We start from the raw sequence: 22,368 nt of genomic DNA on the forward strand, positions 1-22,368 counted from the left end.
CCGCTTACGGCGCCACTCGTAACGCTAGCCTCTTCATAGCACTGGCTGACCATCACAGACGGATTGATGGCCACGGTACCTAGAGCCTCGAATATCTCGTTCGTGGGGCCAGCTGCATCCAGCTTTTCGCTCAATATGAAGCCGAGAAACTCTTCCCTTATCTTATCACCGTACACATACCTCACACATAATGATAGTCTTTCCGCGTGTGAGACGTTTCTCGCCTCATCGGCGATGAGTCATCGCAAATGAGACTGAATGTGCCACACTCTCCAACTTCCGCGGATACTTGCCGACGAATAAGGTTAGCCGAGGAAGCTTAGCTTCCGAAGCTATCAAATCATTCTGTATGCTATTATGTGGATATCTAGCATTCGCTGGCCCATCAGTCAACCTCTGTCGGACAACTTCATCATATTTCGATAAAAAGCGTGTGAGAGCTACAAAGTTGCCCAAATTCTGACTCGAGTCATCCCCAATCTCAAAGACCTCCCTGTGCCCACGGAGAGCGATCCCCTGTGTACAGCAGAAAATGACGCATTCCAGAATGGTTGTCAAGTAATGCCGGTTCTCCTTGATAGTTTTCTCGTTGTGCTTGTTCACCAGAGACGCCACAGACTGTCCTTTCTGCTTCATCATATCCCATTCGAGATAAGCCGACGCCGTCGGATGATGATATTCACTGGCCGCGCGCTCTCCGAACCGCTGAATAATCTTCTTTCAGTTGCAGAAGCCGTCCAGGTCGGCGAAAAATGGTGATGCCTTGCCAACCTTAGGAGCTCCAAAGTGTCTGTAGTAGTAGCAGTAGGTACCACCCTTCTGCCACGAATACTCCAGCTAGTCATATTTCTCTCGCCAAGTAGGAATGAACGATCTCCCCGCAGTCAGGGGGAAATTTTTCCCTTTAATCACGGCATTCAATGCGTCCATCTTCTTTCGTTCGGATAGTCGATCTCAGCGCGCAACCTTTTCATGAAGCGATCCCTTGAGGACCTCAATTTGAGGTATGACAAGTCACCCTAATACAAGACGTACATTCTTTCTGGATCCGAGCGAGTAAAAAGTTCGTATTGCTCGTTGATGTTAGTGCGCGCGCTTCCGTGGCGTGGCGCGCGACTTTCCGCGATCAAATAAGGCGTTCTGCTTGAAGAGCAAGGGACTAGTTATGTTATCAAAGACGATATATTCACATTGTTATATATATGCTCACTGACACCAACGTCGTTGAAGCATTTGCATATCGATTAAAATGGCGTGCGCGACTGTCGAGCACGTCATGAACAGCGTCATCGTCATATTATTAAATCATAATACATTTATTCAGACTTCAAATTTACTGTATTAATGACCGATCATATTAACGGCAGCAGAAACAGCGCTGGAACTCTGGTTGTATTGGACTTACCTTGCGAGTCCTATATTAAAGCTGATCATCAACGAGGAATGCCTCCATCTTCATCTTTACAGCCACTATCGCCTCTTCGTGCTTCTTCCACATCAACTATTACCACTGGAGTAGATGAGGAACCTCCACTATTTGCAAGAACAACAACAACAAAGCCGAGTCCCGCTTACGACAACCTCAACCAAACGCTCCAGTACTTGACTAGTGTTCTAACCTCGGATACTCCGAATAACAACAACAACAGTCAACAGCGAGGGTTGACCAATATGATGGGAGGATTTTCCAACGACCTGTCAGTGTCACCATTCGTGCGACAGGCCAATGATCATGATGAAGCGTTCCCAGTGTTGACTGGGCCTAGTGAACCCCATCCTACTTGGGTTTCCCCTTTTTTCAGTACTAACGGTCTACCACCAACGCAACCTACGGTCGTAACGCCATCGGCTGCTTCTAGTGATGTTAATAGAGTTACTGTGCCTGATCAAGCGGGGTGCTTAGGAGGTTTATTGGAGGATTTAGCGAGACTTAATAGTTCGCCAGTGGTTGAAAACGTTCACAAAATGGTGACGATGAATTCCACTCGTAAGAAGGAGTACTTGGCTCCTCCCGGAGTGTGGAAAAATTCTGGTGGTTATATCTCGACCGTCTACATTAACAAGCGTCGAATTTACGGACCATTGCGGCAGACTTTGACGGAATCAGTCAGAGATCGTGAGCAGATGTTGCTAGCTAAAGAGAGAGGTGCTAGCGAGGACGAGATCAGGGAGCTAGTTGTTAACATCAAGAGGCTGTATCCAAGTCCTGCTCCAGTGAGAAGACCCAGTTCGAAGCGGCCTCGTAGTGCTTCTACTATTCCGGAGTCTGGCTTGGTGTGGAATGGTAGTCATAAGAGAAGTAAGTCGATGATAGAGGACTCGTATGAGGGTCTCGTCCCATTTTCACTATAACGAGCTTCGGTGAAGGATGCTCCAGCTGGGGCGAGTGTATCATCGCATATGATGGAGTGCATATCCAGCTGCTATGGTTAGGTGTAGTACATGTTGCCAATGAGCACAGCGGAGATTGCTCCCAGAGACATTACCTTGCTCGGTTGCCTCCTGTGGTGTATTTATCATTCCCCTGACTCGCTGTACTAAACTGTACTTCTTTTTTCTTCATCCATGCGTTTCCAAATACTCTCGAATCGTAGCTCTGGAATGTCGTTAAGTTGGGGTCGTCGAGCGTACCCTGTGTATTAGTGATTTCAGTCTATGGTGCGTATAACAACCCTTAAGTCTACAATACCTTCTGCTGCTACTATTATGACTATTAATTCTTCATGCTATTACGCCATGGCTACTTTTAGCTGTTGTGTGCGGCAGCCAGCTGATTGACACTGTAAGCGTTAGTTAGATGATATGAATGAGATGTCCCCATTCTATGGACAAGTTACTGCGGCTGTACCAGTCGAGGCTATTGTATTAATACCCGTACTATGCCATTTGCAACGATCCCTTTTTTCTCGATGTCGACTGTGCTCAGCAAGCGTTGCCACGCACAGTAATGTTTATAGTTGACTAACTGCAACTACCTTTATATAAGATGAATATAACCACAAGTTCTGTGCTCATCAATTAACACATTAGTTTGGGGGAGGTGATGGTCTTGGGTAATTATTGTGATTTGACATTTGTGAATATTTACGCCTCTACTTTCCCAATCAACAGGAATAAATTGTTCTCGTTCATATTCCAATCGGAGTACGCCCATGTTAGTGTGGAGCGTGGAGAATATTATCGCTAGAACGACATGTTCGCTCTAGAGGCCTGCAAATTCAACAGGAGGCTTACTGAACTTTGCTATAGGAAGTCTATCACCCCCTTGCCGAGTTTATTACGTGCTTCAAGGAAAACAGTAGAGTACGATTTTGAGCATGGCGTCATGTCCACGTCTAACCTCACCGAATCTAACAGGGAGAGTGGCCTTAGTGACAGGGTCCAGTAGAGGGATTGGCAGAGAGTGCGCTTTAGCACTGGCGAGGTAAGCATGTTAGCATGGGGCCAACAGTCGCCCCAAGAAGTGGGAGCGTTGCAGTTCTTTGGAAAATATTCTTATATTGCTCCTGAATATTGAATGGGCTCCTGAGCCCCGACGCAGCGTTTGACCTATCCTTCAGATGTGGAGCCAAGGTCGTTGTTGCTGCAAAAACTGTGGAACCGACGCCTACTCTGCCTGGTGAGTAGGGCCCTTGAATGGTAGTCGTGACGGATGGTGCGATAAACGCTACTCCTCGGGCAATTTAGTTGAGACAGTTTCTTTGCGTTCAATTGTGAAGAATTCCTTTTTCATGTCTGAAATTTCCAGGATTGGTATACAGACAACAGTTCAGTACTCCGGCAGGAAGTCCTCCCGGAAATGATGTCCTGGTCAGCGTAATTGATTCCCATTAGCATAAGATCGTCCGCCCTATTCGTAATATAGATATTCTAGTTGGAGCCCATCGCCGAAGTGTTTATTACACTCGCTATTATGCCGCACTCGCGTTAACCCAAATTTTTGACAAGCATCCTTGATTGTGCACGGTAACTATTAGTCCGTAGGCATAGTGGCCCCTATATGTTATAGTCCTCCGTAGGCATAGTGGCCCCTATATGTTATAGTCCTCCGTAGGCATAGTGGCCCCTATATGTTATAGTCCTCCGTAGGCATAGTGGCCCCTATATGTTATACACCTCCGTAGGCATAGTGGCCCCTATATGTTATAGTCCTCCGTAGGCATAGTGGCCCCTATATGTTATACACCTCCGTAGGCATAGTGGCCCCTATATGTTATAGTCCTCCGTAGGCATAGTGGCCCCTATATGTTATAGTCCTCCGTAGGCATAGTGGCCCCTATATGTTATACACCTCCGTAGGCATAGTGGCCCCTATATGTTATAGTCCTCCGTAGGCATAGTGGCCCCTATATGTTATAGTCCTCCGTAGGCATAGTGACCCCTATATGTTATAGTCCTCCGTAGGCATAGTGGCCCCTATATGTTATACACCTCCGTAGGCATAGTGGCCCCTATATGTTATAGTCCTCCGTAGGCATAGTGGCCCCTATATGTTATAGTCCTCCGTAGGCATAGTGGCCCCTATATGTTATAGTCCTCCGTAGGCATAGTGGCCCCTATATGTTATAGTCCTCCGTAGGCATAGTGGCCCCTATATGTTATAGTCCTCCGTAGGCATAGTGGCCCCTATATGTTATAGTCCTCCGTGGGCATAGTGGCCTTTGAGTGTTATAGCCCACACGTTATCCTCCTTCTCCCCATTCATAGTAGTTGTCCTCCCCCCTGTCTTGGTCATTGCTTCCCATCGTAGTATTGGTAGTAGTAGTAGTAGTAGTAGTAGTAGTAGTAGTAGTAGTAGTAGTAGTAGTAGTAGTGGGTTTGAATGGTACTAATACTCTCCTTCTGGCTTACGACCCTCTCTAGGATTAACATATACATTCAACGAGTTCACGCATAAGGGGTATCATAAGACTCTTACTACTCAAGGTACAATATATACTGTTGCCCGGGAGATCGAGGAAGCTGGAGGAGTCGTTTTGCCGCTTCAACTAGATCTAAGGGATGCTGAGTCCTGCGAGAAGTGTGTGGCTGCCGTCATTGCCAAGTTCGGACGGATAGATATCCTCATTAACAACGCCAGTGCGATGTGGTGGCATTCTATGGAACAGACTCCCATAAGGAAGTAGTAGGCGGATAATGATACTTGTTCAATGGTCACTGCCGTGCTTTCGCAACTTGTGTATCCAACCGATGGAGAGAATGTCTGTCAAAATCTCGGTCTGGGAACCTAGTATCAGAAAGACTTAGCTTCCTAGAGATCTCGCTCACTTTCTTGAACTTATTACAAATTCTTGATATCTCTACATATATGGACACGTTTAAACTGAATTCTGATGCCATTGACAGTCATTGACTCCATCATGTAGGCTCCATTTGAGTCTACATGATGAAGTCAATGATTGACCTCACCTCGGATGATCGTAGTCTACAATTGAAGGTGCAATTTGTTGCCTCTATAGAGCACATTTCCCGTAGGTTTGATCTGATTACATCGATCAACAGTAGAGGAAGCTTCATAATGACTAAGCTATGTCTACCACATATGAAAAAGAACAACTATGGTAGAGTCATCAACATGTCCCCTCCTATCAGCACTCACTTTATGAGGTCAGTAGAGGGATGGGTGTCGGAATGATATGAACGGAGGTCTATTGTTATGCGGAATTGCACCTAGCGGATCGACTCGCCAGCGCGATGGTGCTATCGGGGATGGGAACTCGCCCTGTGATTTTCCTGATTGGTGATCTCAAGTTACCGTGGTTTGACGGCATATAACATAAGCAAGTTCGGTATGACAATGTCGGCTTTGGGTGCAGCCGCAGAGGGACAGGGACATAATGTCACAGGTAAGATGCAACACGGGGCTCGTCTAGTTAGCCGTATCATTATCATCATCTTCAAGCGCGGTTGATTTCTGGGCTGTACTCCATCGACTGTATTTATGATGGTTTTTGTCGTTGTGCACATACGAAAGAAATCTTCATGCCATCCTACGGAACATTTTAATCGAGTCGTCAGACGCGAGAGGTTATGTTTATATGCTCTGAAGTTCCAAACCAAAATCGACGCAGACGAACCCAAGGGCGATAGTCAGTACAATAGTGATCAAGGTTTCACTCGTTGTGGTGAATCCCCGCACCTTTTTTTTGGAAGCTCGCAAATTATCACGGTTGTTTGATAGGGAACTGTCTGTGGCCTGCAACGGTCGTGGAGTCGCAAGCCGCAACAAATTTTGAATTGGGAAAAAAAGACGATTGGAGGAAATCCACCATTCTAGCTGATTGCGTGAGTCCAATCATTAAAATTTTCATCTACCTTCCGATCACGTACGCGAGCGGGTTTCGAGTTCTCACAGCAGTATGCCTTCTCGCCCATCTTGATTCCCTCCGAAGCTCGGAATCCCAATAACTCTAGGTACTCTGCATCGTCAATGATCCCGAACTTACAGGGGAAATGCTAATCGACGATGAGTATTTGACGAGCTCCAGAGTTGGCCTTACGCAGGGGGACCTTGCGATCTATCGGAAGAACCCTGCTGTTGAGCCTGTAAGATCGAATTAGTCGTTCAGTCAATTCCACATCCTCACCGCAGCGAAGACATCTGGCCGAGGCAGCCCAGAAAGGCAAGAGTTTCGGCGAACGTGTTAGCAGAGGTGACATCCGTCAAGTTGCAGTTGATAAGATGAGATCTATGATATAGCCAAGCCGTTCGCGTTAGGACAGTTTTTATTTCCCCTATACGCTATGCATTATAGATCCGGACTATACATGCTATCATACCCAACTCGTGGCTCTGATGTATCGTTTAATGTCTATATATATAACATCCTCTTTCGATCTTTTTCTCGAGGTCTTCCACTGGTTGCGTTGTCGTTCGACAATCATCGTGCGGGAGTCTCTTGAATTCGACGTTCAGTTTCCCACCATGATGGTAGATGAAAGACGAATATGGTAGTATCATCCCCAGATGCTCGAGAGTCACACACTGCGAAACGCGAGGGGAAAGTACTTGCACTTACCACAGAAACAAGCATCCCATAAAAACAAGAGCAAAAGCCTTCTGCCGGAGTTGAACCGACGACCTCCCGCTTACTAAGCGGGTGCTCTACCAACTAAGCTAAGAAGGCTTATATTAATTCAAAATTCGTTCTGGGCCAGAAAATTCCTTACAACGAACTCGATTGATGATACATCACCATGAATGTGACCTCTTCCAGATCGTATAAGTCCGTCCACCCCGATTCGAGTCAACCAGAACTCTCGTGATGAATTGACAATAACTCATAGTCTTATCTATGGTTCAGCGAATGGTGGTGTTTCGGTTGAATAGTAGTATAAAAACAACAGAAGCAAACAAACAATCCGGTTACAGCCACTCTATAAAACTCGAGCAATTCATCGTCGTTTTCCGAGCAGTACCTGATAAGACGGTTACTCAGCACAATTGAAAGGAGGCCCCAACGAATGTAATGCAGTAGACGACTTAGCCGTAAACTAAGAGACATTCAAAACGCTGAGATGAACATAGGAGATTTTACATCCTTTGCTTCATTAATCTTGGAAGCTATGTAAGTACTTCCACCTCGATCGGGATGGTTGGAAAGCAATAGTTGTCGGTGATGCTGAGTAAGAAGACAAAAAAGTAGACGTCTCTTTGAAGAGGCGACTTACCTTTTGAATATTATCTCTGCTGAGCTGAGTCTGCCCCAAATTGAGAATCTTGCGGGCTTCCGACTATACAAGAAAAAAGGAAAATTCATAAAATGGTGGTCACTATTCACTCGCGTTAGAGTAACCGAGACAATGTTGTAATTAATAAAATATCATGTAAATGTCGCGGAATCTAAACGACTCAAACGACCCATTCTGCTCGATATAGACTTATCGATATGGAAAGTATATTCATGAGAGTTCAAATATGAGCTTCGCAATAAAATGTTCTGTAGTCATTGGCATACTACTTGTGATGACTCAATAAGGATTATATGTCGGCCAAGACTATAATACTCGCGAGATTACTTCGAATTGGATAAGAATTCATGATAGAGCTCTCCAGCGCAATATACTTATCTACGACTTACCGGAACGTCGCAGGGATGTTACGAAACGACTTATGAAGAATTGATGAGAATTTTTTTCTACTACCAACAAAAAAATTCCAACGGAAAGTTCATCCCAAATCGAACGGAAATCTTAATTGACAAATATTGGAGTGTTTGACTCGTCAACCACTACTTAATAATTACACCATATTCACATAGCATCGTCATAGAGGATGCATACTGCAACGTACTAAGAAGCATGCCTTTACGAGAGCGATATTTTCCAAGGCTGAACAGAGGAGCACGTTATCGTCTACTAGTACCAAGAAACTTTATCACATATTTGATGTTAGAGAGTTTTCACCTCTGTAGTTGACAATGCACATATTTTCCCCACCGAAGAAATACTAAATACTTGAATAGATTGGAGTTTCACCCGTGCTGTGAAAAACACATTTCACATTTCACTTCGCGTAAAACGCGTGAAACTCCATGATATTACTCGTGACATAGTTTGTTCGAAACCTTCAAGCCCCCTCATGTTAGATAATTGAAACAACCTCGACATCCTCGGTATGCTCATACCAGCTGCACTGGCGAATCGTATACCTAGGAGAATCAACTATTGAAATGACGTCAACCCAGAGTTTGATAACAACAATGGGGAAAACAGTGTTGGAATATATGTTCGGTTGCCTCAGCTGAGCTCAGGAGTTTCCTCACTGATAATAGGAGTTCGTATACGAATTCAGGTGAAATTGTAGAGAAACCAATAAGAATTCCCTCTAGTTTCCTCAGAGTTTCCATATCGGCACCTACACATGTAGTTGACCGTTTGCATATTTTCCCGCACTGGGGGGAAATAATGTTACTAATGTGATTGTAACATTTACATGGGAAACTGTTCGAAATCATACGGAAAATTCAAAATGAACACTATAGATTTCTGGACGATTACCTGTATGGAAACAGGACGCTACGATGATCGATTTTACATTAATTGTATCAGATAAAATATCCAATACTATTTGTACTAGTAAATTAGGTTACTTTATCACTTTTGTTAGAGTGTTACTCGCATATTACAATAGTACAAATATACCTTCGCTTTCCTCAACTGTTTTCTCACTAATTATGGAGATTTACATATGAATTCGAGTAGAAGTGTTCGGAAACAAAGACGGACTTCCAAAAATTTCCTCCCAGAATTTTCATATTGTCATCACCAACACATGTAGTTGACCGCCATGTGGATATTTTCCTATACTGTGCAAATGCGAACGAATAAATTATAATTTTAATCAACTACTAATTCGAATGCATTTTACGGATAAAAACTCCATCGTTTTCAAAATGCGTTCGGCAAAAGTTTTCGGCAAAAATTTTCCTTTTTCCGCGAAATTTTCACATAATCTCCTACCACACCTCCAGAGTATCTCCCAGTGCATACTACCTTGTCGTACGGCCAATGCTCCAACTCCTACTCCGAATAATAAGGGTAGCATTATATTTCGCGAGGAATATAAATCGATTACTGTGGCGCGCGCGACTCGAAAAATGCTGTTCTACGTACCACACTGGAATACGAGACAGCCTTGAGGATAGCTTCGAAAAATTCAATAGGTTGCTTGAGCCCGCGCTATTTGCAACATCTAGGCTTTATTACAGAGGGCCTCAGTATATCTGTGTAGGATAGGACTGTGCTCACATAATGGTTCCCGAACGTAATCGATTATCTGGGCGAGCGCTATTTGTAACACGTAATTGGTATCTTGAGTAACGGTTACTCTTGTAGTGGAGAATGAGGAAATGTATATTCCTTTTATTTAATCGTAAGCGCATTGTGTTGTCCTAGTAGTGGTGGTGAATCTGTATTACTCGCCTAGTGTAATTTATGGGTATTGAATGTATTCGTATTCCGAGTACATCCCTTCATGTAGTAGTACTTATGCAAAGCATTTGTTCATACATCGTTATCGGTAGTTCTTACTAGGTAACAGAGGGTCTCGTGTCACCATCATAATTTCTCAGAATAACCTTAGACTGTGTATACAGATGAAAACCTCTTCCTAGATAGTCCACACTATATCTAGGAGATGTCTGAGAAAATCTGAACATGAGCATTGCAAGTGTACTGCATTCAAGGGTCGGTGAATCTTAGCGCACAGGGAAGATTTATATAATATCAGTTGTGATTGTTTGTTCCCTTTTTTATTGCTATTGCTACAGCGGTGTAGCTACTGAGTGTACGTTAGCAGGGTAGAGGTAGTAGTAATAGTGAAGTTTCAAAGGATGGGTTGCGGTTCGTCAATACCAGAGGTGGCGGAGGAGGGAATGTACAGTGTGAAGGTTAGCGGAGCGAAGCGAGTTGAATGTAACGAATTGTATGAAGTTAATAAATGTGATCGTTCGAGAACAGAAGAACAGTCGAGTGAGGAAGGGGAAGGTGATAATGTCACAGAGGTCGCGGGTTCGATTTCATCGTGTGGTTTTTTATAAGATATGAACGTTTTAAAGAGGGATATTTCTTCCGGATGAGACTCCGTTGCTTTAATCGTCTGCTGAGTAGATGATCTGCGCGAGTAGTATTCAACTGTGTTTATATGTCAGGAGCCGTGGCTATGAATCCGGCACAGGTTCCAAACCTGGTGGGAGCATCTCCCACCTCGATTATCAAAGAATGCCTTCCCAAGAGGGGACATAGCAGTGATGCAGAAAACAGGTCGTGGGTTAGATGTGGATCTGCTACGAGTAATAAGATACTACTATCGCCGGTAAGGCACCCGTTATAACTAATAACAGATCGCTTCTTGTTGGTGATTTTTATCACGCAACGATTTTGGAGTGTATTTTATTACTCATTTCTCCACTACGTTTTTTGTGATATTTTTTCCGTCAGATTATTGCCCTCCACCTCCACCTCCTCCCATGAGGCAATCCTTCTCGTCGTCTCCACTCTGTACCATACTCGAGGACTCTCCTTTATCAAGTCGACAAATGCACTACTACTATGCATCTAGGAGTGCGGGTGAATTAATGGGCGCGCGGTCATCGCGGTCTGTGGAATTGAGGAGATCATGCAGTGGGGGGTTGCCTCATCATCATGAGAGGCGAAGACGAGATCACCATCGAGCACCTCCGCGATATCGTTACTGTGCGGAAAGGGTAAATCCAGCGGTTAAGGTGGCGTAAAGTTTCTACAGTTGCGGAATAATTTACACAGTTGTTTATATTCATTTGCTACTGGTCTTACCATCTTTCTCAGTGGAAAAGTTTTTCACGATTTGTATCAGAAACCGATTCGAGTTGGCTGAAGGCTGACCGTTCATTGCACTAGTCAAAGATGCTATGTTGTGCATGCGTGCAAGTTTGCTAGGACAGTGAGCATTGTTTCTGTGTATTGTTTTGTAATAGTACTATTATTCACTACCTATCTGTTTAGAGCTACGCGATGTATGTTGCTAGAGATCTTGAAATCTTGGACAATCTTGCATTTCCTCAACGCGAACTACCTGGGGCTTTATTTTAGTTGTTCCTTGCTATTGCTGGTGCTACTGTTGTGGCTGATATCGTCTCCTTCAAACGAGATGTATCGTACTACTGCCTTATTGGGTTAGTGGGTCGATTGGCGGTTCGGTAGAGGAAACGCCCGAGTTCGACCCCGGCTTGTGATGACTATGATGAGGGAGTAGCGAAACAAGTATGTACATCGAATCAGAGAGGCTTCATGTTCTTCGTGAGATTATGCATCTCATATAGCCTAGTGGTATTATTCTTGTTGGCATTACGGAAGGTCCATGGTTCGAATATCGGGAGGGGTATCGTTGATATGATTATCCTCACCGTATTGTAACCTTCTTTCCAGACTCAAGCCGATATGATATCCTATTCAGCTGGGCTAACCCACCCGCTATACGTTGATATCATTTACACACTTTACTGCCAACAATCGCTTCTGAATGCACCCTTTAAAGTTTTATCTTCTTGTTTCGAGTTGGGTTATGCAGCATTGGAGAGTTTTGTCTGATTGCCAACTCGAATCTCTCTCGATGGGTTTGAGTTTTCACTGAAAACCTATTATGTTGTCCACTATAAAGCAACTCGATGTTCCATTGCGATTCATTCTCATCCATAGCGAGACGCCCAAAACATGAAACTAACACAACTCGATGATTATCAGAGATAACTCCAACCGCACTTCATGTATAACGCGAACAATGCCTCGAGTAGCGCCTGACAGAAAGGGAACGGCAACCGATGAAATCAGTCTACGATATCGAATTGAATACATGTGTCTGAATCCAACACAAAAACTCTTACTATGACTAAACATCCTCTTCGCTCACTCACCGCTCTCATGAATATCACTGTCGTTCCTCCTGGATTTCATATTCAGCAGCATCGATTCCCAACAACTACAACTTGAGACATCAAATAAAGCTCCTTCAATACACCCACCTCAGTGTATTCCTTAAGAGCTTGCTTTCTGATCTCCTCAGCAGTTTGTCTTCGTTTTTGTGTAGCATCCGTGGGAACCGATCGAAACCTGAACGCTTCATGGTATTATCCGATTCACTTTCACTGTTACCTTATTGGTTTCGCGGGTTTGCTTTTCTCATCAGGTTTCTCCATGCGTTCGTAAGCGGCTATCAACCTGCGTTCGATTCTCTTCTTATGAGCTTGGGCTTTTTCTAAGCGCAACTTGTCTCGCCGTGCTTTCTCCACCTACGAACACTCAGCAATAGGTGGCCAGTGTTGGAGTAGGAATATATGTTCGCTTTATTCAGCTGAGCGCAGGAGTTTCCTCACTAATCATAGAAATTGGCAAAAAAATCGGGTAGAAGTGTACAGAAACCAGTGAGAAATTCCCAAAAATTTTCTCAGAATTTTCATCTTGTCACCGAAACATCAAGTCCCAACAACCCCATTGGATGAAGCTCTACAGTGTGAACCAATCCGTTATGCAAGGTAGTGTTTTCGACGCCAAACTGAGCTCGAAAGTGAACTTTGATAACAACGTGAATCGATTGATACCAACGTTTTAGAAGCTTTCCGTAGTCAATAGTCGTACAAGTCGCAAATTGGGAAGAAATCCATCTCGAAAATCTACCTATGCATAACTGTTTGGTTCGCATTGAACAACTAAATATCTTTCGAACAGATAAGATGAGCCCCTTACCTGTTTCTCAAGAGTATTAATGAGCGCTCCATCTCGGCGTTCAAATTCATCTAGTTCTCGGGCAACACTCTCTACTCTCAACTCCATTCCTTCGATCATTTCTAGTGTGTCCACGTAATGTGATTCACCCACTGTAGCTGAGTATAGCTGAAAGACAACGTCATGTGGTGTCACACGTGGTGTCACCACATCGGTATTGTTATAACAACAGTTGTTATGATACGTAATACGTATTACGTATGAATAATGTGGCATTTGATAGATCGAATTTAATCTCATTGCTTTCTGAACTGCTCCATCTCCACCACATGCGTTATCCCTGAACTGTATTTCGCCCGGAAATTCCAAATGTACAATGGCCAGAATTCTCTAACTTTCTCTCAGGTTATCAGAGTTTCTCTTCTTTACAGTTCATCACCAAAATGTTATCATAGCCTCCCAGGTCGCCTTACCTCGAGTACTTTCTTTCTCATGTGATCCAACTCCGCGTCAATCTCGCTGATGATAGATTCATCAGCCAGTGCAACACTCATCGTTTTGCACGCCTTTTCTTCGGCTGATACCAACTTCTCAACACTCTGAATTTCGCGCACAATTATGAAGTAAAATGTCGTTTATAATATTATTAGTGAATTTCTGGTTGACATTTTTCTAAACCAATGTCGGAGGAATAAATGTTCGCTTTTCTCAACTGAGCTCGGGGGTTTCCTCACTATTTCCAGAAACAACTGTTACTAATTCGACTAAGTGAATAAGGCGTAAAACATGCGATGTGTTTTCCATGTGATATGTAAAACTATCATCTGTGAAGTTTCACCCGTTTTACGTGAAGTGGCGTAATACTCCCTGTGAATAACATGATATTCGCGCTATAAAGTGGATTGAAACCACCACGGACAAATCATCCCATTTCACGTGAAACGCTCTCAGAATTTCACGTGTTTTACGCGCTGTTCACAGCTTACATGCGTTTTCCGCGAAGTGAGAGCCGAAGTATGCTTTTCACCATTGTTTTTCATATCACGGGTGAAACTCCACTGTATCGTGTGAATTTCACCATCCAAACTGATTGACAGATATAGGCATATACCTACTTCTATCTGCTTCTTTAAACCGTTCTTCCTTTTCTCTGCAGCACTAACAGTATCATCGTATGTGCGTGTGAGCTCTCCAAGGATCTAAGACGCCTTTGTCATTATCCATCATTACTCCAAAGCTTCCTGTATTTTGAATTTAATTTCGCCAATCGTTCTCAATTCACTTCATATCGCGTTTTTCACGTGAAGTATTACGCCACTTTCTGTGAAACAGGTGAAACTCCAGTGTTCCTGCTGGTAACTTTCACATTGTAAATGACACTTTAGTAGAGTTTCATCTTCGGCCGGAGTCAGACCGACCAACTCCAGGCAAGATAAAAATCTCCATTACACAGAGAAAAAACATTTGGTAGAATTGACGCTGATAATAGGGTGCACGAGACAAATCACTTCACGTATTCTGCACGTTTTCCACTGCTCACATGCGTTCTGCGCGAAGTGAAATGTAAAATATGTTTTTCACTATTGTTATTCATATCATGGATGAAACTCCACTGCTTTCAAAGCAATACTCTACAATGCTATGGTGTATAATTCTGTTCTGAAGAAAACAGATGAGTACGTGAGTAAGATAAGCCTCGGAATGACTACGTTATAATGTAGCCATAAGGTAGCCCGTCATTAACATAATACTAATGTTAAGTGTTCACCTGATCTGACTCCGCTTCCAATTGAATAGCCAACAAGTTCTTATCCTCAAGCTCTGTAAGTACGTCCAAGAGCTGTTGTGGTTGAGTGAAATATCTACTCACATCGAGGCCAATGTAATAGTTGCTTTTTCCTCGCGATAATCATACACGCTTTGTGGATTGGTCCTCACCCTGTAACTTCTCGGCTACGTTAGGAGAGGAGAAGCTAGAGTTGAGATCCAACCCCTTCTCAGCGTGCTATTCCCCATGAGTTCAAGCACGCTAGAAAGCGTTACATGTGTTCTTTCTTCCCGAGCTAGCTCTTCCCTTCTTCCCTCGATCGTTCGCGAGTAATATATAAATTCCGCGATGGTTTATGCAGTTTTAGTGACAGAAACACAATTTACCTCGTAGATTCATTTTTTATTTTCCAGGGCGCGCGCGAAATGCAGCAGGGAAATATCGCTTACAGTTTTATATCATCATTGGAACTTTCTGACTCTCTATTCTGCTCGTGCGCCGTTCCATTAGAGGACTCCTTCAGCGGCCTTGCGCCTCGTTTACGTGTTGCCTACCGTAAATGCGATTTCTCTCAATGAAGTGCTGCGTTGGGTAACGCGAACTTACGAACAGGTGATTCCCTACAAAGTGCTGGTCGAGAACCAGAGAAAGCGAAAACCGCAGCAGCAGTCACTGTATGAGCTCACTTGACGGTATTTCCACAATACACAAAAAGCAGTTGCGTAACATGAATTTCATACGAATCAAAAAGTCAACGAAATCATGGCAAAATGAAACCAAAGCACAACTGGGCGTTATGCAGTGGAGTTTCGCCCGTTTTACGTGAAGTGGCGTAATACTCCGTGAAGACCCCGGCGTTCGCGGGGATATGCAGTAGTCGTGGAATATATTTTTCACTAGTGTTCTTCATATCACTAGGGTGAAACTCCATTGTGTGAAAATTTGATATGCAAATGCATTTTCTCTTCCGGGTTTGATGATAGTGGACAACTTGTCGCTATCACAGTCTCGAAAGGTTTCCTTCATCACATCACATGTTCATAGCAATGCTTACGTTTCTTACGCGATATAGTTTCAGATCGATTTTTATTATTCTCGGAAAATTACATACAGTACATTTGCATATCAATTTGACACGCACTGTGCTAGTATTGGATTTCCACCAGCGTTTGTTCATTCCACAGTTTCACCAATTGTCTCACTCTCTCCTCCCTAGCGGCCTTTTGCTCTATCTTTTCCAACAGCCATTCTTTCGGGGTCACCTCCTCCAGAAATTTCCGATATCTACCATTTGTAACTCTACTAATATATCATATACGCCTATATTAACTATAACAAGTATGTCATATAATGGGGTTTCACCCGTGATATGCACTTGGTGTTAAACGCCACTTACGAGTGAGACTCCAATATACACCATATGCGAAATCTGTTTTCACTAGTGTTTTTCATATCATGGGTGAAACTTCAGTGTGCTGGCTGTGGTTGAACTTGCCACGTTATTCAACTTTGGATACAACATGTTCTTGTCAAGACCAGACCAGTGATTGTGCCGTAAGGAGCGTGCCATTTTTCCAAGCAAATCACGGAAATTTCGATCTCTCCTCCAACAACAAAGACAGTTTTCCTCTGAAATTGGAGCCATGCATAGCCATTCACATAACGCATACTTTATCAAGAGAAATTGATAATACTCATGAACCTTTCATAGATATGTAGTGAAGCGCAATTTTCACAGCTCATAGCCGTTTCACTGCACGCTCCTCACATATACGTATCGAGTTAACGGAATAGACTCAGAAGTCCTGAGTCCAGAAGTTCCGAGTCAGAACAAAGGGCCTCTCTTCTCAGCAATTCTTGCGATAGATTAGTATGCTCACTTGCAATGACCAGAAATCTTGCTTAGTAATATGGATGTAAGCTGATACCATCCTTACTATGTAACGTTGCTATGAGAAGTGTTTTCACTGTGTAGTGGTGAATATCTTAGGGACAGTATTGTCTCCAATGAAAAAATAGGAAAAGGCAGGTTACCTACCCTTTGAAAAAAAATGTTGTAACTCTTTTCAAAATTTTCCCTTTCTTCTAATCCTTGATCCTGATCTTCCCCTTGATTTTTCTTCATTTTTCATTCATTCTTCCCCATTTTTTCCATTTTTCCCCATTTTTTCCATTTTTCCCCCATTTTTTTCCATTTTTCCATTTTTTTATCTCTTGAATAAAGAAAATACTTACCGCAAGCATCTTCTGTACCAACTTATGCTATCTAATAGATATAAAAAGGAAAGCAATGACCCTCAACATAATGAATAAACTTTTCATCATCAAGCCTCCCTTATGGTTTACTCGTCCAGCTCTTGTTGCAATTCACGAAGTGTTGATGTCTCTCTTTCCAGCACCAACAAGTCTTTCCTTAGAGATCTCAACTGTCAATTCCAAAGTGATAATGGATCACGTTTCAGCGTTGGAGGAATTACTTTGTTGATTTTCTCATCCTTCATTTCACTCACGGCATCACATTTTGCCACTGCATCGCGAGCCTTGGAGACATACTCCTTCATATAGGCATCAAAGTTGGCTATGTTGCTTTCGGTGATCATCTCAGATTTCTCCAACATTTCTTCCTGTTAAACATACATACCATAATCTCCGCAAATTCCGAGGGTGTCTTTGTAACAAATTCAGGATTTGTAAAATAGAACTGGATTTGATATTGGTCAATGATGCATTTCAATTTCTATCATCGAGCGATGAAATTTAAATCAACTCGGGCAGAACTGAACCCTAGGGTGCAGTGAGCGTTTCCTGGACTTCACTTTATCCCGTGCTTCTCGATTCAATCTGTTTATTTCCTTGTTTTTCATCTCAGTTGCCATTCTACGACGTAGGATGTTCCTGAAAGGTGGTATGGTAATAAACTTGTATTGTCGTGTCAGGGTAATTCTGTAATTGTATCTTTTCATCATCAGCTACAAAGCGAGCTAGAAGCCCTCCAGCTCGCTATGTAGCTGAGGATAAAAAGGTCCTCTAGTAGAGAATCGCTTATTGGGTGAAAGTCAAGAATATGTGTTGTTACATTTCCTTATGCCCACTACCTTGTTTTCCACCAGTAACACAGAAACCAACCCTGATGAATTGTTAGTGACAATATGAAATCTACGGTAAGTACGGTAAAATATATACCGACCAACTACATGTGTTAGTGTCACTAACTTAGTGATAGTGTGGAAATTTTGGGAGATTTTTGTTGGTTTCTCAACTGCCTGAATTCGTAAGTGAATTCTTATAATCACTAAGGAAACTCCTGAGCTGAGCTGAGGAAATCAAACATATGTCGCTGAAAAAATACCCACTTTCTATTTTCCAAGAACGTATGGCAGCTTTCTTTCAAATACCAGGGACTCCGTTTTTCCACGATCACCCCAGAGTAAGTCGTCTCCTTCTGTTTCAAGCCTCCATCTTGCAGTGCTAGAGGTTTGCTGTGTTCTATCCTTACACGTTGTATGACATCATGATTCTGAATTATGATGTTGAAGGGATCATCTCATAAACAGTTGGCTTTACTCTTTGTGAGTTTTCCGGAATAATTGCCACCTGTTTTACGTCAAGTGGCGTAAAACTGCGTGAAAAACGCGATATTCGCGGTGGTATGCAGTAGTCGTGAAATATATTTTTCACTAGTGTTTTACATATCATTAGGGTGAAACTCCTATATATATCTCAAATACTACAATGCACAGATATTCAAAAGGTTGATCGTATAGTCGTGATGACAACAAAATTAGGTGATGCCTCATGGCATTCTATGTAACAACAATCTCGCGCTACGCTACGGCATACAAGCGACGATAGGTAAATCGGAGTCATTCACATCACCAGTTTTCCTAAAACCACTCTCACACAAGTCCAGGAAGAACCTACCTTTTTCGTGTCTGTTTTCGGAGTGTATGATCTCCCTGATGTTTTCGGTTGTGTTAGGAAGATTCCTGTCGGCCGACTCACTCTGGCAGCTATCGAGCTTACAGTAGGTCTCCGTTCAACCTACTGCAACTCATGTAAGATACAGTGGAGTTTCACCCGTTTTACGTGGCGTTAAACTCGGTAAAAAACGCGAAATTCACGATATGCAGTAGTCGTGAAATATGTTTTTTTCAAATCACTAGGGTTAAACTCCAGTGTTGGAGTAGGAATATACGTTCGCTTTCCTCAGCTGAGCTCCTCACTAACTAATGGAATTTATATGCGCTAGAGCAGAAATGTTCATAAAAGAAAGAGAATTTCCCAAGCATTCAGAAAAATTTTCATATTGTCACCAACACAGAGTTTACCATGTGCATATTTCCCTCACACACTGTCAACATCAGAAATATGCAGAAAAACTGCGAGATCAGGAAAACCACCTGAGATTTTCTCACGAGGTTGAAATCAACTACAACAGGGAAATAATGGAGTTTCTCCCTAGTGATATGAAAAAAACCAGTGCAAAATGCATTTCACGACTACTGCATATTATCGCGAATATCGCATTTTTCACATGGAGTTTCACGCCACTTCACGTAAAACGGGTAAAACTCCATTAATCCTATATTAACTACTGATAATACGTTATGAACATAATAATTGGGAGTTAATAATGGTGTTTCACCTGAATTTAACGAGAAGTGGCGTAATACTCCGTGTTATTATAGGACGTATATGTTTCCGCGAAAACCGATAACACAAACGTTTTCCGCGAAGTGAATGGTGAAATATGTTTTTCACTGGTGTTCTCTCTTCACTAGGGTTAAACTTCAATCCAGTGCTAGAATATATCTTCGCTTTCCTCAGCCGACGCCAGAAATTTCCTCACTTCATAATTTATAGAAGTTTACATACCAATTCGTGTAAAAGTGTATAGGAACCAATGAAAATTTCCTAAAATTTCCCTCAGAATTTCACATACACATGTAGTTGGGCATGCCAGTCAATTAGAACACTGCTCAAAAGTCTAATACTACAATAATGTATCTACACCGACCCACTGGCAGTTGCTTCCGTTGCTGAGCCACAGCCTCTTCACGTTCTCGCCGGCGCTCACCATAACGTCGAATCGATGAGTCCGAACTTGGCAGTTTGTAGGGATTGCATCTAAGCATCAAATAAATGTAATTTCCCGCTCACTCCAGAACAATACTGCTATGGTGATGATACCGTCAAGAGGATCTTATCCTTCTATTTCTAAACATCGAATTTATCTTCCATAGTGTAGATTTGAACAGAATTGCTAAGGTTGAGATGATTGAACACATCTATTTCTTCACGTCATACCCTCATATCAATTCTCTCTGTATATTATCGCTTCGCTTCGCTATGGTTGTTCGCTTGTTCATAGCGATTATACGTTTCCTTAATAAGCGATGGAGGATCCTCTCATATTTCCACGCGATACGTTACAGTAGGCGATATGTGAAAAGGATAGTAGAAAGTGTTCCCCATAGTAGAAACTCCACCACTGGCATTTTCATCAATACACGATCAATTCCGTTGTCAATCGTGTGATATTCATAACACTAATTCCACAATCCTCGCTGAGGTGGGATCCTCAACATTATTGGGCTATAAGCTCATTCAATTAAGTACAACAACAACAACAACAACGGCGAGAGTTATAATTTAACAACGAGCACCATACGAGCTCCCTTACTCTGAGTCGTTGGATGCTGAGCTCTCGGGGCTCTCGATGGAGCTTCTTGCCGCCATTGAAACAATGAACGATATCTACTCGGATTCACTAAATTGAGTCCTACGTCTACAACTACGCAGAATCCCATTTATTGAAGTTTCACCCGTGATATGGGGTAAACACTAGCGGAAAACAAAAAAAATCTTCCAGAGGTTTGTAAGCAACATTTTGACTCTGGGCAAGTCCAATCCTATAGGGTGAGAGAACCCAACAGAGAGGGTTAAGGGAATATGAAAGCCTTGAATAAGCTTGATCGGCGGTGTGGCGGGCAGTGCGGGAAAATATGCAAATGGTCAACTACATGTGTAGGTGCCGATATGGAAATTCTGAGGAAACTTGAGGGAATTCTTATTGGTTTCTCTACAATCTCACCTGAATCCGTATACGAACTCCTATTATTGGTGAGAAAACTCCTGAGCTCAGCTGAGGAAACCGAACATATATTCCAACACTGGTAGCGGGTGCAATGATCTCAAAGATACAGAAGTGGGATCAAATCATTATATCGTGATTGGAAAATATACACAGTGTGCTGAACGGCAGGAGACCGCACCAACGGATCACCCAGGAAGGGCGACGGACAACGAGGAAGCGAAGTCCTTAGCCCGCATCTCCCCGGGCGGAAGGCTGGGGGGGAACTCCAACTGCACATGCGTGCTGGTTTCCCCGGACCATCGGTAAACACCTGTACCGTCTGATATTTCACGACCACTGCAAAACCACTTCACCACTCAAGTGAGTGACTGAAACTCAACCTCCTCATATATCTGTTTATGTTATGTTCACTATGCAAGACCGAACGATGCACCGTTCGCTCCTACAGTATTAGCACCGCCTCAGTGCATAACCTACCATTTGTTGGTGGGACGGCGTAACGGACCAAACTCTAACCAAGACTGAGAGGTCTTAAACTGATATCGCCTCTATACAATGACAATGAACTTATCGCACGCAGGTACATAGCTACTCGGAGGCGCTCGACGCCATTCATCGTCCCATGATGCACTCATCACATCTTCCTACAACAATCAGACCACCAACAAGTGAGCTCCTCAGAGCCTTGGTTATGACAGCTGAAGCCTCACTACACTCAAATCAAGAGTCTAGGTGTTATACTTGGTCTACTGTCTGTCCTTATGATTCGGAAATGCCAACCCCTATCGGCTGTACCATTGCTCTCCTTTATTATTACTCATGATCATAATACTCCTCACTTTCCAACAGATACTAAACTTATATGTTGTCATCTCAATACCAGTAGGAAACGATCGACATCCGCTTATCATCCTCAGACGCAATTGCACAATCCTCATCTCAAACTCACATAAGTTTTGCTAGGCCATTGTATATGAGTAACGGTCACGCTTAGTGCATCATAACTCATTACTATATCGAAGCCGTATCAAAGTATCCGTCCAAAACTCCACTTAGTAAGCGTGAAACGAAATTACATTTACGAAATCGCGTAAGAATGTAATACGCCCCTTGTAGATATCACAATTGTCTCCGCTCCGCTCATCCTCTGATAATCAAATTATCCACACTGCACTCACCCTAGTGATATAAAAAACTCGTGAGTGAAACACATATTTCACATTTTACTCCACGGAAAACAATTGGAAACATATACGTCTTATAGTTTGCATGGAGTATTATACCACTTCACGTGAAACGGGTC

General features: G+C 42.9%; 5 protein-coding genes and 1 non-coding gene across 6 annotated transcripts; 2 read left to right on the forward strand and 4 right to left on the reverse strand.

The window, feature by feature from the left end:
• Positions 1-1,965: 1,965 nt before the first annotated feature.
• Pmar_PMAR026457 (short-chain dehydrogenase, putative) lies at positions 1,966-6,700 on the forward strand (the record flags this gene model as incomplete). Its single annotated transcript, XM_002776099.1, has 9 exons — positions 1,966-2,299; positions 3,207-3,384; positions 3,561-3,619; positions 4,927-5,122; positions 5,476-5,607; positions 5,752-5,846; positions 6,182-6,285; positions 6,415-6,546; positions 6,593-6,700. 9 exons carry the CDS (start codon positions 1,966-1,968, stop codon positions 6,698-6,700), a joined length of 1,338 nt encoding a protein of 445 aa, XP_002776145.1.
• A 354-nt stretch (positions 6,701-7,054) lies between these two features.
• On the reverse strand, positions 7,055-7,127 carry Pmar_PMAR026458. Its single transcript has one exon. It is a non-coding gene; the product is annotated as a tRNA-Thr (tRNA).
• Positions 7,128-7,431: 304 nt separating this feature from the next.
• Positions 7,432-9,547, reverse strand: Pmar_PMAR026459 (conserved hypothetical protein; the record flags this gene model as incomplete). The annotated part of the gene is made up of 5 exons (XM_002776100.1): positions 7,432-7,494; positions 7,539-7,622; positions 7,672-7,734; positions 8,545-8,651; positions 9,496-9,547. 5 exons carry the CDS (start codon positions 9,545-9,547, stop codon positions 7,432-7,434), a joined length of 369 nt encoding a protein of 122 aa, XP_002776146.1.
• A 683-nt stretch (positions 9,548-10,230) lies between these two features.
• Positions 10,231-11,330, forward strand: Pmar_PMAR026460 (hypothetical protein). Its single transcript, XM_002776101.1, has 3 exons — positions 10,231-10,488; positions 10,653-10,793; positions 10,942-11,330. Exons 1-3 carry the CDS (start codon positions 10,335-10,337, stop codon positions 11,232-11,234), a joined length of 588 nt encoding a protein of 195 aa, XP_002776147.1. The 5' UTR covers positions 10,231-10,334; the 3' UTR covers positions 11,235-11,330.
• Positions 11,331-12,406: 1,076 nt separating this feature from the next.
• On the reverse strand, positions 12,407-13,320 carry Pmar_PMAR026461 (hypothetical protein; the record flags this gene model as incomplete). Its single annotated transcript, XM_002776102.1, has 4 exons — positions 12,407-12,457; positions 12,501-12,588; positions 12,631-12,767; positions 13,222-13,320. 4 exons carry the CDS (start codon positions 13,318-13,320, stop codon positions 12,407-12,409), a joined length of 375 nt encoding a protein of 124 aa, XP_002776148.1.
• Positions 13,321-17,335: 4,015 nt separating this feature from the next.
• On the reverse strand, positions 17,336-17,586 carry Pmar_PMAR026462 (hypothetical protein; the record flags this gene model as incomplete). The annotated part of the gene is made up of 2 exons (XM_002776103.1): positions 17,336-17,389; positions 17,446-17,586. 2 exons carry the CDS (start codon positions 17,584-17,586, stop codon positions 17,336-17,338), a joined length of 195 nt encoding a protein of 64 aa, XP_002776149.1.
• Positions 17,587-22,368: the final 4,782 nt, after the last annotated feature.

The sequence above is a fragment of the Perkinsus marinus genome, assembly GCF_000006405.1.
Source record: "Perkinsus marinus ATCC 50983 genomic scaffold scf_1104296954446, whole genome shotgun sequence".
In the NCBI taxonomy this organism is placed as follows: Eukaryota; Perkinsozoa; order Perkinsida; family Perkinsidae; genus Perkinsus; species Perkinsus marinus.

Excerpts from the sequence above, each read along its gene's own strand:
- Pmar_PMAR026460 (XM_002776101.1), top strand. The coding sequence starts at position 10,335 with ATGGGTTGCGGTTCGTCAATACCAGAGGTGGCGGAGGAGGGAATGTAC. Across the intron at positions 10,489-10,652 it reads GTCGAGTGAGGAAGGGGAAG|GAGCCGTGGCTATGAATCCG; the intron begins GTGATAATGTCA and ends TTTATATGTCAG. Across the intron at positions 10,794-10,941 it reads TAGATGTGGATCTGCTACGA|ATTATTGCCCTCCACCTCCA; the intron begins GTAATAAGATAC and ends TTTTTCCGTCAG.